Source organism: Arachis ipaensis, chromosome B7 (genome assembly GCF_059453495.1).
Source record: "Arachis ipaensis isolate K30076 ecotype BB chromosome B7, ASM5945349v1, whole genome shotgun sequence".
Classification (NCBI taxonomy): Eukaryota; Viridiplantae; Streptophyta; class Magnoliopsida; order Fabales; family Fabaceae; genus Arachis; species Arachis ipaensis.
This window is the reverse complement of record NC_142442.1, coordinates 118,300,993-118,316,054: the sequence shown is the minus strand read 5'-3', so window position 1 is coordinate 118,316,054 and position 15,062 is coordinate 118,300,993. Positions and strand designations below refer to the sequence as shown.

The window sequence follows — 15,062 nt, the reverse complement described above, 5'->3', positions numbered from 1 at the left end:
GTAAGGAGAGATAATATAAATTCATATCAATGTAAAAGTAATACGGTATAAAAGATTGGCATTGATATAAATAATATTACCTATTCAAAATAAAACAAGTCACTAAGCATCAAGAAAATACCAGAAAAGATGTAACAGTTGAATAAGAATATTTGAACACCAATAATAATTTTAGGAAAATAAAAAAATGCAATGAATGAAAGTATGCAAATAAATTAAATAAAATAAAATGGAAGTGAGAGAAAATAAGAAGGGAAGAAAAAAGAAGTAAGAAAAGATAAGAAGAATAAGGATTCGGAGAAGAAAAGATAAGAAAAATTGGCACTAATCTGGATAGGTTGTGCGACGCTGGCGACGCGGTCGCGTGGGTGACATGGTCGCGTGGTGCACAAATAACGTTAGGCGACGCGGACGCGTGGGACACGCGATCGCACAACTCTCTGTTCAAAACTTAGTATTGCCAAAATCCTGGGTGACGCGGTCGCGTGGTCGACGCGATCGCGCGGGTGGCCTTATCTTCAATATGACGCGGACGCGTGGGGCACGCGTTCGCGTGGGGTATGCGTTCGCGTGGGAGGCTTGGGCTTCCAGCACGAGTCCAACCCAACTCCAGCACAACTTTCGGCCAAGCACCCTTATTACGTCGATTTTCAGGGCACGCGGTCGCGTGGGAGGCCAAAGTTCCCATGTGACGCGGACGCGTCGGCGACGCGGTCGCGTGGGTCTATTTGTGCTACTGGCATGCCTCCAGCCATGCTCCAGCGTGACTCTCTGTTTGTTTTTATTTTCTCCCCTCTCCTTGCGACGCGGACGCGTCGCTGATGCGGTCGCGTCGCGTGGCTTCTTTTTTTTTTTTGTAATCTGAAAAATACAGAATACAATGTTAATATGAATGTGATGCAAAACTCCAGGTTCAATATAACAAAATAAAATAAAATTCAAAATCAAATAAAACTAAATAAAAATGAAAAAGGAACGATCATACCATGGTGGGTTGTCTCCCACCTAGCACTTTTAGTTATTGTCCTTAAGTTGGACATTTGGGGAATCCTTTGTTATGGTGGCTTGTGCTTGAACTCATCCAGGAATCTCCACCAGTGTTTGTGATTCCAGTAACCTCCGGGGTCCCAAACTAGGCATGTAAGCCCTTGAGCATCTTCAAAAAGATTCTTAGGCTCCCGGGGTGTTGGATGTCAGAACAGATTCCAGGATCCCAAACCTTGCTTTTACACCCATTTTTGTCGGGATCTGTATTTTTCCAGCCGGGTGATAAGTAATGAAGTTGGCCAGTGCTTGTGATTTGATGGCACCTCTGGACTGGTATTGGATGTCATATTCTGACAACTCGATCGACCATTTGATTAATCTTCCTACTAGTTCAGGCTTTGTCAGTATTTGTCTTAAGGTTTGTTCGGTTCTGACCACGATGGTATGGCTTTGGAAGTAATGTCGCAGGCGTCTGGCTATTGTCACAAGAGCCAGTTTTTCTAGTTTCGGGTATCGGACCTCAGCGTTCTGAAGGGATTTGCTAACGAAGTATACCGGGTGTTATTGCTTCCCTGTTTCTGTTACCAAAACAGAACTGATGGCATGGTTAGTAATAGATAAATAGAGATAAAGTGGTTTACCAGCCTCTGGGGTTTGGAGGATTGGAGGTGCTGAAAGTATGGTTTTGAGCTCGGGAAAAGCTGTTTAGCATTCTTCGGTCCAATGGAACTGTTCTTGCTTCCTTAGACTTTTGAAAAAATGATGTGATCGGTGGGCTATACGGGGCAAAAGCCTGGCCAACGCTGCAAGTCGGCCAGTCAGTTGTTGGACTTCCTTAACTGTCTTTAGGCTTCTCATGTTAAGGATTGCCTGGCATTTTTCGGGGTTTGCTTCAATACCTCTATGTTCCGGCTGATTTGATTTATGAAAATTCTGTCCATGAGTCTTTGGTAAGTGGCACCTACACTTTTGAGTCCAAACGGCATAACCTTATAGCAGAAATTGCCATTGTCAATAATAAAAGTGATTTTATCTTGGTCAGCCTCATGCATTAGGATTTGGTTATAGTCAGAATAGGCATCCATGAAACTTAAACATTGAAAACCAAAGGAACTGTCAATAAGTTTATCAATGCATGGGAGGGGGTATGCGTCCTTTAAACATGCCTTGTTAAGGTCTGTATAGTCCACACACATCCTCCACTTACCGTTGTTCTTTTTTATAATTACCACATTGGCTAACCAAGTGGAATATCTGAGCTCTTTGATGAAGCCAGCATTGAGTAGTTTTTGGGTTTCTTCCAGGGAGGTTGCCCTCTTGTCTGTGCCGAGGTATCGTTTCTTCTGGGCTATAGGCCGGACTGATGGGTTGATGGCTAACTTGTGGCAGATGACGTTGGGATCTATCCCTGCTATGTCTGCTAGAGTCCATGCGAACAGATCGACGTCTCATCTTGACAGTTTGGCTAATTGATCTTGTTCATCATTTTTTAGTGCGTTGCCGAGGTATGTATATTTTTCTTCGTCGGTTGTTAACTAGATCTTAGTGAGGTCATCTGTTGGCATTGGTCGTTCTTGATAGTTGGTTCTGGGATCCAGGTCTGCCAGGGCAGGTAATTGATCCGAGTTATATATTGCTTGGACATACTATTGTTCGGGTTGTCTTGCTTGTTCATTTTTCAGGCTGGCATTATAGCACTCCCTGGCCTCCTTCTGGTCTCCGTGGATAGTTACAACTTTGTTATCCTGCGAGAGAAACTTGACACACAAATGCACAGTAGAAACAATAGCATTGAATGCATTTAATGAAGGTCTACCTAGAATGATATTATAGGGACTTTTGCAATCCACGACGAGATATTGTATTTCTAAGGTTTTGCTGTTAGGATAGTCTCCAAAAGTGGTCTGTAACCAGATGTAACCTCGGATGGATACTCGCTCACCTGAGAAACCTACCAGTACTCCGGATGAGGGTTGGAGGATCTTGTCGCTCAGTTTCATTTTTTGGAATGTCGAGTAGAACAGCACGTCCGCGCTGCTCCATGGGTCCATCATGATCTTCTTTACTAGTGGCTCTCCGACCTGTGCTGTGATGACGACGGGGTCGTCTAGGTTTCGATCGTCCGCCTTATAATCCTTAGGAACAAATGAAATTTCTGGTTTGTCCTTGTTGATGGGTTGGGATGGTGTTGACTCTGTCATAGTCATCATAGCTCGGTATGATCTTTTTCTTGCCGAGTTTGTGCATCCTCCACCTGCAAAACCACCAGAAATGCAGTTTATTATTCTGCAAGGTGGATTGATATCATTGTCTACCTTTTTCCCTTTATCTCGGGAATTATCAATTATTTTGGGTTGCTGGCCGAGGTCCTCTGTGTTTCGCTTTCGTCTGCGGCTGTCAATGTACTTGTCCAATAGTCCCTGGTGGGCCAGTTTCTCAAGGACATCTTTTGCTATTACGCAGTCATCTATGGTGTGGCCATACTTCTGATGGAAAGCGCAGTACTTGGATTTGTCAACATATCGCTGGTCCAGATATGTACCGGCCCTGTTTAAGGGTTTGATGAGTTTTGAGTGCAGTATGTCTTTTATCATGTCCTCCCTTTTTATATTAACGGGGGTGTAACTGTCGAACTTGGGTATTAGTCTAAATGATCTCTGGTCCGTTCTGCTGCTTGAGTGCATGTTTTGTCTTTCCTCCTCTCTGTTTGAGGTAGGTTTTTCCGCTCTTCGCAACGCTCGAAATTCTTCAATTTCGATCTGGGTTGTTGCCTTTTCTCAGAACTCGGCCGGGGTCTTTGGTTTTGCTATGACTATAGACTCTTGGAATTTTCCTGGTCGGAGATCACTCTTCAAGGCGTGGAGATGGACTTCAGGGTTTAGGTTGGGTATTTCATTGATTGCTTCGGCGAACCTGGTCATGTAGTCTTTCAGGCTTTCATTTGGCCCTTGTTTCATGGTGCTCAGGTAATCAGAATTGTGGACGTATATTTTGGATGTGGCGAAGTGATTGACGAACTGGTCGGCCAGCTCATCAAAGTTTGAAATGGAACCCTTAGGGAGGTTGGAGAACCAGATTAGGGCAGCTCCATCCAGAAAGGTTGGGAAGATGCGGCATAGGATCGGGTCGGATTCTTTGTTCATAAACATCATGGCATAGAATTTAGTGACGTGGACATTTGGATCTCCTATTCCTTGGTAGGGTTTTAGGGTTGAAGGCAGGGTGAAGTTTTTGGGCATTTCAAAGCTCATAACTTTCTTTGTGAAGGGGTTTGTTCTTTTGGTGGTTGTTTTTGGGGGATTGGGTATAGTGTGTTTGGTTTCTGATGTATGCTCATCGTTGTTGTCCTTATTTTTCATGTTTTTGTGTTCTCCCCCTTTGCTGTGGTCGTGCTGTCACTGGCGTAAGAGTTCGGCCATTTTCTTATTTTCGGCTCTGAGGGCTTCATTAATCGCCAGGAGTTCAGCCTGGTTAGTGTTAGAGGGAGCATGGCTGTGTTCATTCACCATATGCTGTGACCTACAAAAAAGGATAGAAAAGATGTGGAATAAAAGGCTGTGGGGTTAGAGAAAATTGTGGCCTCATAATGAGCGCCAAATGTTCCTGTGTGGATCCGAACGCTCCGAGGTATAGCTCGTCTTGCTATAACTCAGACCAGCCTTTCTTGGAGCAGAAGGATGGAACATCGTCTACTTGCTGGGGAGGCGGCGTTGGGCACCTGCAAAGGGACTCCAACGCTCAGGTAAGAAATAGTGTAAAGTAATTCAGAGTAAAACTGAATGTGTTGCGTACCTCTAGACTAGTAGCTTACTAGTATATATATTGAGTTGTTTGTGGTTTGTTATTCATATCTTTTGCTGCTACTTTGACGGAGTCTTCATTTAGTGCTTTGGTTGTTAGGATTCGTGATAGTGTGGTTAGAGGGATTTGCGGAGTTCTGATTCTGAGCTGTTAGGTTTAGTTTTGGTAACGGATCAGATGGGTTTGGAGTGACTATTACCACAGTCATTATTTCCAAGGTGTGGTCATCACTGCTATCTCTGAGTTGACTTTAAATTTGTCTTTTTATATTGACCTCAACATTTCATGATATGGTAATATATAAGACAGTTTCAATTTAGAAAAGAAGTTAAATGTGACAATGCAAACAAATATTTTATTGGCTAAAGCCGAAGAAACAAATTATTAAAATTAACGAAGGAACAACACAAATAGGACCGTAAGAGTATTGAGCAATCAAAATGCAATTGAAAAACAGAATAGTATCTACTAGCAATAGAAATTTGCGATAGATAAAAACAGTTGAGAATAAATGTATCTCATTGTGTCAATAAAAATAAGTAATTTTGCATTTATGTTACTTTATTGAAAACTAATTAAAAATTGTTATAGGAAGGAAAAAAATAATTAGTGATCCGTCCGTTGGCTATAATTCGACTCAGGTAAAACTATAAATCGGAATCTGGTTAAAACTAAATACACACGTGTTATATCAGGAGTACGTGGAGAGTACGTATTTTGCTCTCGTAACGGACTTATCCTATAAAATCAAATAACTACGTGCCAACCCAGATGGGCACAGGAATCTCTCCGCAAATCTCTCTAAACAAGCTCACTAAAGAGCAGTTATCACATAATTAGACCCACTAAGTAACAGCTCCACAATATTAGACCCATTAAGTAACCGCCTGTAGCACAACAATTCTATAAATACATCCAATCCTGACATGAAAGATGTATTATTCATTCTGAGTAATTTGACATTTATCTTCTACTCTTACTAACTTGAGCGTTGGAGTGCCACTCACGTAGGAACATTTGGCGCCCACCGTGGGCCGAAATTAAATAACCCCACGACAACCTTTTGTTATTATTTTTGCAGGTCCATGGCTGATGATGTTGTTTTCCTACTTACTCATGATGAACTGGTGGCAATGAACATCATTTTCCATGTGGAGGCAAAGAAAATGGCTGATCTTCTGACTGATAGGACCAACGGGAACAAAAACGAAAAAAACAAGAAAGGGGCCGAATAAACAAATTTCTGCTCCACCGAAGTTCATAAAGTCGGAATTATATTCAAGTTTTTTTAACCAAATTTAACAATCTTTTATAATATTTTTGAATAAATTTTTACAAACTTATCATTTATTCTATCCTTTTAGTGATAGTGAATCTTTTTTATGTTCATTTTAAATTCACGTATTGCTCGTGAATGAGTATTCACTTTATTTTTTATTTTATATTGCTTTGCTCTAATAATAATATTTATTATTATGCCGAATGCCTCTTTTTTCTTCTTATGTTGCCGACAAAAAAAAATTTAAGCAATTTACAATGATAATGACACTTTTTCATTGATTTTTAGCAAAGTAGCATAATACATAACTAGTTATTATTCTTATTGATGAATTATGCAAAAAAAAAAATGTTATATGATTGATTCAACAAAATTTTACTACTATTGTATATTACTTTGTCATTAAACTTAGCCACATTTCTGGTAGATGAAATTGTCATTATCATTCATAGTGTCATGAATTGGGACTTATTTAATCCAAATCTACAAAAATAAAGGCCTAACTGTAATGTTGTCTTATATTTTTTTCTATTTGTTATTTTTTTTGTAGACCTCGACTCATGAACAAATTTCATCTCCTCTTCCAGCAACCCAGAGAGTTATAACTTATGAACCTTACCTATAAGTCGCGGTTGACATTTTTACTACGGTAAAATTATGTATATGTATAATCTAATTTGCTCATATAAATCTTTTATGTCAACTTTCAATACATCATAGCTTCTTACGAGGTATCTACTACTCTATATGTTTGAATTGTTTCACATTATGTATGTATCTTATCATTTCATATATCAAAATCAATCAATCAATCCATCGGAAAACAAAATTGGCTATTAATCAATCCGAAAAAAATGACTTTTTACCAATCAAAAAACAAACTCAATTAGCAATTATCTCAATTTATTTTTCTATTTTACAATAATTTATGCATGTTTACTTTCAATCCATTTTATTTATCTTACAAATCTTTATTATTTACTCAATATTCAATAATTAATTGCTTTGGGCAAGAAATTCGTCAATAAGTTACTGTGGGTTAGAAAAATTCTCAAGACAATTGATCACTACATCCTCGGATTATACAATCGATTCGGTCAACGAATACATATTTTTGAACTTTTCAGTTCGCGTCAATCAAATACTATATGCCATCCATGAAAAATTGTTCTCAAGCAGAAAAGTTTCCCCCATACAATTATATTGATCGAACAACTCTTACCATTCAATTGGTTTTGAATAAACATTGACTAACTGACTAAGTTTTGGGGCTACCACTCATTGAATAGCCATAACTATCTCACTTTCTAATCTTTTTTATTCATCTTTATTTATTTGTTTATCTATTTCATCTGTTCGATGGTTCAAAATCTTTCAATATAACTTTTTTACTACCAATTTTTTTTATTTTTTCTCTCTTTTCAATCTAACAAGTTGAGCTTGGGGGCTGCCATAATCACAATTCCGATTTATAGGTCAGAAGCTCAACCTGTTTAATTGAAAACTTTCACAGGTCAAGCTTGGGGGCTATGATCCGTCCGTTGGCTATAATTCGGCTCAGGTAAAACTCTAAATCGAAATCTGATTAAAACTAAATACACACGTATTATATCAGGAGTACGTGGAGAGTACGTGTTTTGCTCTCCTAACGGATTTATCCTATAAAATCAAATAACTATCTGCCAACCCAGATGGGCACAGGAATCTCTCCGCAAATCTCTCTAAACAAGCTCACTAAAGAGCAGTTATCACATAATTAGACCCACGAAATAACAACTCCACAATATTATACCCACTAATAAATACATCCACTCCTGGCATGAAAGAGGTATGTTAGTCACGGAGTAATTTGACATTTATCTTCTACTCTTACTAACTTGAGTGTTAGAGTGCCTTTGCAGGTGTCCACCGCCGTTCTTGGAGAAAACTGGCGTATCATCTTTCTTATCCAAGGAAAAGTGAGTCTGAGCATTAGAAAAATGAGTTATACCTTGGAGTCGGCCACTTACACAGGAACAATTAGTATAAGAATAAATATGGTGAATAGAAGAAAGGCCGTAAAGCAATGCGAAATAAAAATAAAAAATAAGACAGAACTTGTATTCACAAATAATATATGAATTCCAGATGAGTTTGAAAGATTCCCTGTTACTAAGAGAGTAGAATAGATGATAAGTCTTTTTGAACTAACATCTTGAAAGTACGAAATTATTCATGTTCAAATTGTTTAGATCCTATGGAATTTTATTCTTGATCAAAGATAATGAAATTAATTTTGCTGTTTGGTCAAATAGTTATATAATCTTAGGAAACCAACATTTTTTATGTAAATATGAAAACAAAAAATGTGTAGCATGTAACTAAAACTGCATATCGCTAAATAATGTTAAAAAAAATTTGGAATTTATAATGCATTGCAGGATTTTGCTCTTCTGCCATTAATTACATCCTGTAAAAGAAGGTAAAAATCATGCAGAAAAGATGGTGGGTTAGATATACGGCAAATGTTCTTGTGTGAGTAGCTGACTCCAAGGTATAGTTCGTCCAGCTCAATGCTTGATCTCGTCTCTCCTTAGATTGGGTGACATATACGTCGGCTCTTCCAAGAACGGCGGCGGTGGGCACCTGCAAAGGCACTCCAACGCTCAACTTTGTAAGAGTAAAAGATAAAGATGAAGTTATTCGGAATGAATAACGTACCTGTGACCTAGTGAGTCACTTGTATTTATAAAGTTCTTGTGTTTGGGGCGGTTATAAATGGATTTGGATCCTCTAAATTTTGAATTTCGTTTTACAGAGTAAAGTTTGATCACTCATCCTTGAATGGCTTCTCTCTCATATTTTCTCTTGGTCCCACCTATGAAATAAATGGCGAGAGATTAAACTTTACTCTCTAAAGTGATATTCAAAATTTAGAGGATCCAAATCCGTTATAAATATTTTCCAAACTGCTTTGCGAAACTTTAGCTAATTATCTCGTAATTGTGTTTAGTGACCTTATTCAGAGAGATTTGCGGTGAGATTCCTTCGCCAATTTGAGTTGGCACGTAGTTATTTGATTAAAAGAGCAGAACAAGTACTCCACGTACTCTGATGTAGCACGTGGTTATTTAGTTTTAAACATATTCCGATTTATAGTTTTATTTGAGCCGAATTATAGCCAATGGATCATATATAATTAGTGATTTTGTTACATTAATTTTATTAATTATGGTAAAATGATATAAAAGATAATTTTATTAGCTATAATAGTAAAATGTTATGTGAACCGATGACATCTTCTATTATAATTAATAACATCTTAATTAATAAAAATATTATTTTTTTGCAACATCTTACTATCATTAATATTCTAAACAATTAATAATTTTTCATGACATATTAATATAATTAATAAAAGTAATCTAACATAATTATTAATTTCTCATTAATAAAATTACTCAAAACAATAATTAATTTCTTAATTATGTTACTATAATTTATAAAATTATTTTAAAAAATTATTAATTTTACATGACATTTTACTATAATTAATAAAGTTATTATCTATATCATTTAACTATAATAAATAAAATTAGTCTAAAAAAACTAAGTTTTCAAAGCATGTTACTATAGTTAATAAAATATATAACAAATAGAATCTGCTCATTTACTACAGGAAGGGTGGGAGGCACTTTGGCTGGTTCCCATTGTGATGGCCCACCACATTCTCCCTTTTTCGGCGATGTTCGTCGAAGAGTTAAATCACGCAAAGCATTTCATGGTTATCGCTAGGATTGTTTTGAAATTTTGAACTCTGGGATTAGCAGTGATTTGAAATTGAAACTATATTTTGGTCGTTGTGATGCTGGAACAGTAATTTGAATCTGGAATCTTGTTTGATTTGGGGGTATTGAAATTTTTAGAGATTTTAAGAAATTGTATAATATGGATTGTATTGAGCATTCTTCTGAAGCAGGTTCTGATGAGTATTAGTCAATTAGTAGAAAATGGAGGTTTTTCTTATAGAGATAGGAGATGTTATCAGCAAGCTTCCCCTCCAAGGTGTGGTGGTGGATCAAGGAATACTAGTCCTATCGGTTGCGCCAGCTCGAGGAATACTAGCCCTTCGGGGCAGAAGGTTGTTAACACGAAACCAAAGCCACCATGTCTGAGTGGGGAGGAGAAGGAGTTGGTAGGCAACGAAGGAGCCAGTAGGAGAGGTAGAGGAAAGGTTTGAGTCGTTGTTGGCGGTGGAGATAATAGAAGAGGAGGCTTGCAACGGTGGAGGAAGGAGAGGAAGAGAACCAGGAGGAGGAAGGAGAGGCGGTAATAATAAACTAATGGTCCAACTAATTTTAACAACTAAACTAAATATATTCATTTAAAAAATTAATAAATAACTCCTCTATTTTTTAAGTAATTGCAAAAAAGACTCCACTAAAATAAATATTTTTATTTTGCGTTGCCTGATTAACGGGTGTACCAAATAACTTTTTAACATTTCGATGTGCAAATATGTTAAGCATACCGAATCTGTGCCCTACTTTCAAATTGTCATCATAGTACAGGGGAGAAAATGAGGAGTATCGGAGTTAGTTAGGGTGGATAGAATTAAGAGTATTTGTTGTGTGAGTTTTGGGTCGGGTCTTAGTGCGGGTTGGGTTAACCAACTCGGGCCACATTTAAAAAAATAAAATAAAAAGAAGAATGCAAACAAATAAAATAACAAAAATGTTATTTGTACACTAAAATTAGTCACTAAAATCAGCTACCAATGTATTTATGTATAAATATATGTATGGTTTAATTTATTTTTAATGTGTATTTATATTTCAACATGTATTTTATACTAATAATTAATTTTGGTGGCTGATTTTAGTATACACGTAGCATAACTCATAAAATAATAACACGAAAGACTGAAAGAGTTTTCAACTCTAAAAGCGTAACAATTTAGTAGTAAATTAAAAAAAGTTATATTTTGTTAAAATATAAATATAAAAAATTAATTTTTAATTGGTTAATATTAATTAATTTGAAAATTTAAATTTATAATTTATTTTAAAATTTATAATTAAATTTTTATTATTTAAAATATAAAATTTAAGATAAATAAAAATAATTAAAAAAAGTTAGTTATTAGTTGAAAAAAAAGATTATCATTCTAAGTTAAAATAGCGTTGCATAAGTTGCATTAAAGGCAGCAACTTTGTTCCTCGCCAAATAGCATTAGTACTACTGTCTTGTCAAACAAAAATTCCTGGTTCATCCCATGTCATGCGTTTCTCAACTGCCTTTTCAGTTTACAAACGTAAATACGAGAATACACTTGCAATCTGATTGGGAAGTCGCACAAATCTTTAGTATTTTACTCAAATGGAAATGATTACATAGGTAACAAAAAGGTCTCCCTATTCTTAATTGATAACGATATATTATTGCTGAAAACTTAGGTACAGTCATGTGAAGTTAAATTATATATATATATATATATATATATATATATATATATATATATATATATATTTTATTTTTTATTATAATTAAAATTAATTATTTTTTAAATTAAAGAGTTCTTTTTTTATTTATTTTATTTTTTTATATATCATTATTAATGATTAATTATAAAATTTAAAATTAAATTATGCAAAATGACCTTTTCTAATTCTATTCAAATTAAATTAAAATTAAAATTTTGAAATTAAAATTAAAATATAGTTATATTATATATTAATAACTAATTTAATAACAAAAATGTGTTATATAACACTCTTTTTATTAAAATTGAAAAAAAAAATACTTCCCTCTAAAATTAATAAACTTCTTATATTTTCTTATCTACGTCTCTTCCTTTTTCTATTTCTCTCTACCATTTTCATTCTATATATAATCTATAATTTATATTTTATATTAGTAATTTGACAAATTAAAATATGTCACCAAATATTTTTTCATTACAATAAAAATAATTTTTTTTAAAAAAATTAGCAAACTCCCTCTCTCATTTTTTTTTCTTTATTTTTCTCTCTCTTTTTTCTCATTTTCTATTTTTTCTACCTTTTTGTTCTAGAAAAAAATAAAATTAAACAAAATAATATAATTCAAATAAAAATTATTATTATTATATGTATATTTTTTTTAGTTTTAAATTTTTACTGCTTATCTTTTTAATCTATATTTTCACTTATCTTCCTTCAAATATTTATTACATATAACAATTAATCTATATTTTCACTTATCTTCTTTCAAATATTTGTTACATATAACTATTAATATAAATTTTGAGTTAATTTTATATTAATTTGAGTTAATTTTATAATTATTAATATAAATTTTTTTATGCTAGTATCTAATTATATTTTTATATATATACATAGAGAGAAAATATATTATTTTTAAATAGTAAACATAAAAATTAATTATTTCTAATTATATAACAGACTTAACATCTAATCAAATATAAAAGTATACATATTAAATTCTTTTAAATTTTAGATAACGAATATTAAAATTAATTATTAGTAAAAAGTTAAACTTTTTCATATAAAAATAATAACTAAAATTTTATTATTTAATTTTTTTATTTCCAAAAACTCTAGTCTTCTTAGCCGACGAAGACTTTTGTCTCCTACAACTTTCTTGTAATAGTTTGATTCTATAAATTTTTTGTACCATAATCTATAATATTAAGATAAAGCAAACCGACATAATTTTAAAGAATTTATATTGCCGTAATATTATTACAGATAAAAATACTAGTTATTATATATATATATATATATATAGGATGTTTAAAAACTCTTTAAAATTTAGTTCCTATAAAAATTGAGTTCAACTTCGGTGTTTGAAACAAAAATAATAATTAAAATAATTTAGATGAAATTCAATTCAATTTCATTATTTTTTTTAAAATCAATTCCAACTCAAATGTATCCAATTTAAAATTTCATTCCATTTAAATTTCATTTAAAACTTAAAATGTCTAAAATATGTTTATCATTTAATTAGTTCTTATTAATTTTTCTCATTTATTTTTTTTTAACGCCTCCCATCTTTCAACACACATTCTCTCTTCTCTCATCACCTTCATTTCCTTCTCTTCTCTTTCCTTCAACTCATTTTGTATAATATATACTTATTTTTTTTAAAAGATCTACTATGTAGATCAAAAAAATTATTCACACGTATAGATTTTATGTGTTTAACTTAGATTAATGATACCAAATATTTGTCAATATATCTGAACATTTTAAGTAAAGTTGTATCAATCATGACACTAACAAAAAATGACATAATTTTGTTTTATTTTAATAACATGAATTAGTTATTATAATTTACTGTTAATAACTAATTTTTTTTACTTGCTATGTCATTAGATCACATAAGAAGTTGGTTCTTGATAGTTCATGTTTATTTTTTATTGTTAGTTTGTCATTGGAATCAATCATGAAGAACCATTTAATTTTTTTAATTAATAACAATATTTTTTAAATTTAATATTTTTAGAATAATCTAATTTTTATTTCTTTAAAAGAGGTGAACAAATTCTAGTTGAATTAAATTTTAGTTAAAAAATACAAATGTTTAATTATTTTATATAATTTAATAAATAAATATATTTATTATTTAAATATAATGTTATATTAATAAAAGATAAAGTTATCTATTATAAAATTTTAATTTATTTGATAAATATTTCAAACACTATAATAATTCAATTCTATAATTTTACTAATTTATTCTAAATTCTAATTCAATTTAATTCTAACTGAAATTCAATTCTTATGATAAAATTCACTATTAAAATTTTTCACAGGCTGATAAAAATAAAAATGAAGTGGTAATCAAGGATATTGGTGTTGGCATAACATGGGAATTGTTACTGCTAGTCCCAGAAGGCACACAATTGCAACGATCACAGCATGTTCCTATCACAATAATAACTTGCACCTGATCCTATCACAATCTACCTTCTACCATCACTCATTAACAAAATTAATTCATTCCAACACTTCTTCCTTATTTTTACTTTACATCTAAATCAAAACTAACTACTAACTCCTTTTTTAAGCTGAATGTAGTGTTGGCCCTCTGATCTAGTATTTTCCTCAGACCCAAAGAAAAAACAACAATACAATCTAGGAAACGGTTGATTTCAAGAAATATTAAATATATAGCATATATTATATATTATTGTCGTGGATATTCATATCAACTAGTACAATATGCTAAGTTTTTATTTAAATATTTATGAATTTATCATTCTCCTTGTATCTGGCATATTATATATCAAACAAAATAAATATAATCTCAATTATGAAATAACCTATATATCTAATGTGATACAGATATAGAATTGTAAGTAAGTTGTTGATGTGATTAAGGGCACTTGCGTCTGCCACCATGGGTGATTTGGTTGTAATAACAAGGACACGCTCGTTGGTTGCCGGAATAGCCCGGTGGAACGCAGTTGCATCGTTGGCAGCATGTTCCGCATGCTCTCTTGCATAGGTCCGGCCGTGATGTTTTGCTGCATCTTACGTCACATGCTTCATTGCAATCTGAAATTAATTCATTCATTCAATCAAAATATCATGGATAGGTCGAAATTTCAATTATACTGTCAATTTGTACCTATCCTCTCAACGGTAAGAGAACCATGTAGTCCCTCTGAAGATACCTATATGTATTACACAAATTTTTAACACAAAAAAAAAAAAGGGTTATACATATATAAATAGAACGAAATGCTAATAATTGATGAGAAATAACATAGCATCCATATATGGTTATTACCAATTGATTGTCTTCAATAAGGTGCTGGAGAAGGAGAAAAGAGAGAATAAGGGAAACAGGTAAAAGCTTAGAGAGAGCCATGGCGGATGCTTGTAGATAGATAACTAAAGAAACGAAAAGAGCATGAACAAGTACAACTTTCTTTGGTAAGAGTACATATGTGCTGAACAATGAAGAAAACAAGGACCCTTTTATTTATACTCCATCAAAAGAGAGC

At 33.2% G+C, this 15,062-nt stretch overlaps 3 protein-coding genes across 3 annotated transcripts; all 3 read right to left on the bottom strand.

Annotated features, from left to right (window-relative positions):
- Window positions 1–2,633: 2,633 nt before the first annotated feature.
- On the bottom strand, window positions 2,634–3,671 carry LOC107607525 (uncharacterized). Its single transcript, XM_016309473.1, has one exon. It carries the CDS (start codon window positions 3,669–3,671, stop codon window positions 2,634–2,636), a length of 1,038 nt encoding a protein of 345 aa, XP_016164959.1.
- Window positions 3,672–3,764: 93 nt separating this feature from the next.
- LOC107607524 (uncharacterized) lies at window positions 3,765–4,139 on the bottom strand. The gene has a single exon (XM_016309472.1). The coding sequence runs from the start codon at window positions 4,137–4,139 to the stop codon at window positions 3,765–3,767; it is 375 nt and encodes a 124-aa protein (XP_016164958.1).
- A 10,289-nt stretch (window positions 4,140–14,428) lies between these two features.
- LOC107617129 (snakin-2-like) lies at window positions 14,429–14,926 on the bottom strand. Its single transcript, XM_016318918.3, has 3 exons — window positions 14,846–14,926; window positions 14,684–14,729; window positions 14,429–14,610 (listed from the first exon to the last, which is right to left on the bottom strand). Exons 1-3 carry the CDS (start codon window positions 14,924–14,926, stop codon window positions 14,429–14,431), a joined length of 309 nt encoding a protein of 102 aa, XP_016174404.1.
- Between the last annotated feature and the right edge of the window lie 136 nt (window positions 14,927–15,062).

Excerpts from the sequence above, each read along its gene's own strand:
- LOC107617129 (XM_016318918.3), bottom strand. The coding sequence starts at position 14,926 with ATGGCTCTCTCTAAGCTTTTACCTGTTTCCCTTATTCTCTCTTTTCTC. Across the intron at positions 14,730-14,845 it reads TTATTGAAGACAATCAATTG|GTATCTTCAGAGGGACTACA; the intron begins GTAATAACCATA and ends TAATACATATAG. Across the intron at positions 14,611-14,683 it reads TCTTACCGTTGAGAGGATAG|ATTGCAATGAAGCATGTGAC; the intron begins GTACAAATTGAC and ends AATTAATTTCAG.
- LOC107607524 (XM_016309472.1), bottom strand. The coding sequence starts at position 4,139 with ATGATGTTTATGAACAAAGAATCCGACCCGATCCTATGCCGCATCTTC.
- LOC107607525 (XM_016309473.1), bottom strand. The coding sequence starts at position 3,671 with ATGCACTCAAGCAGCAGAACGGACCAGAGATCATTTAGACTAATACCC.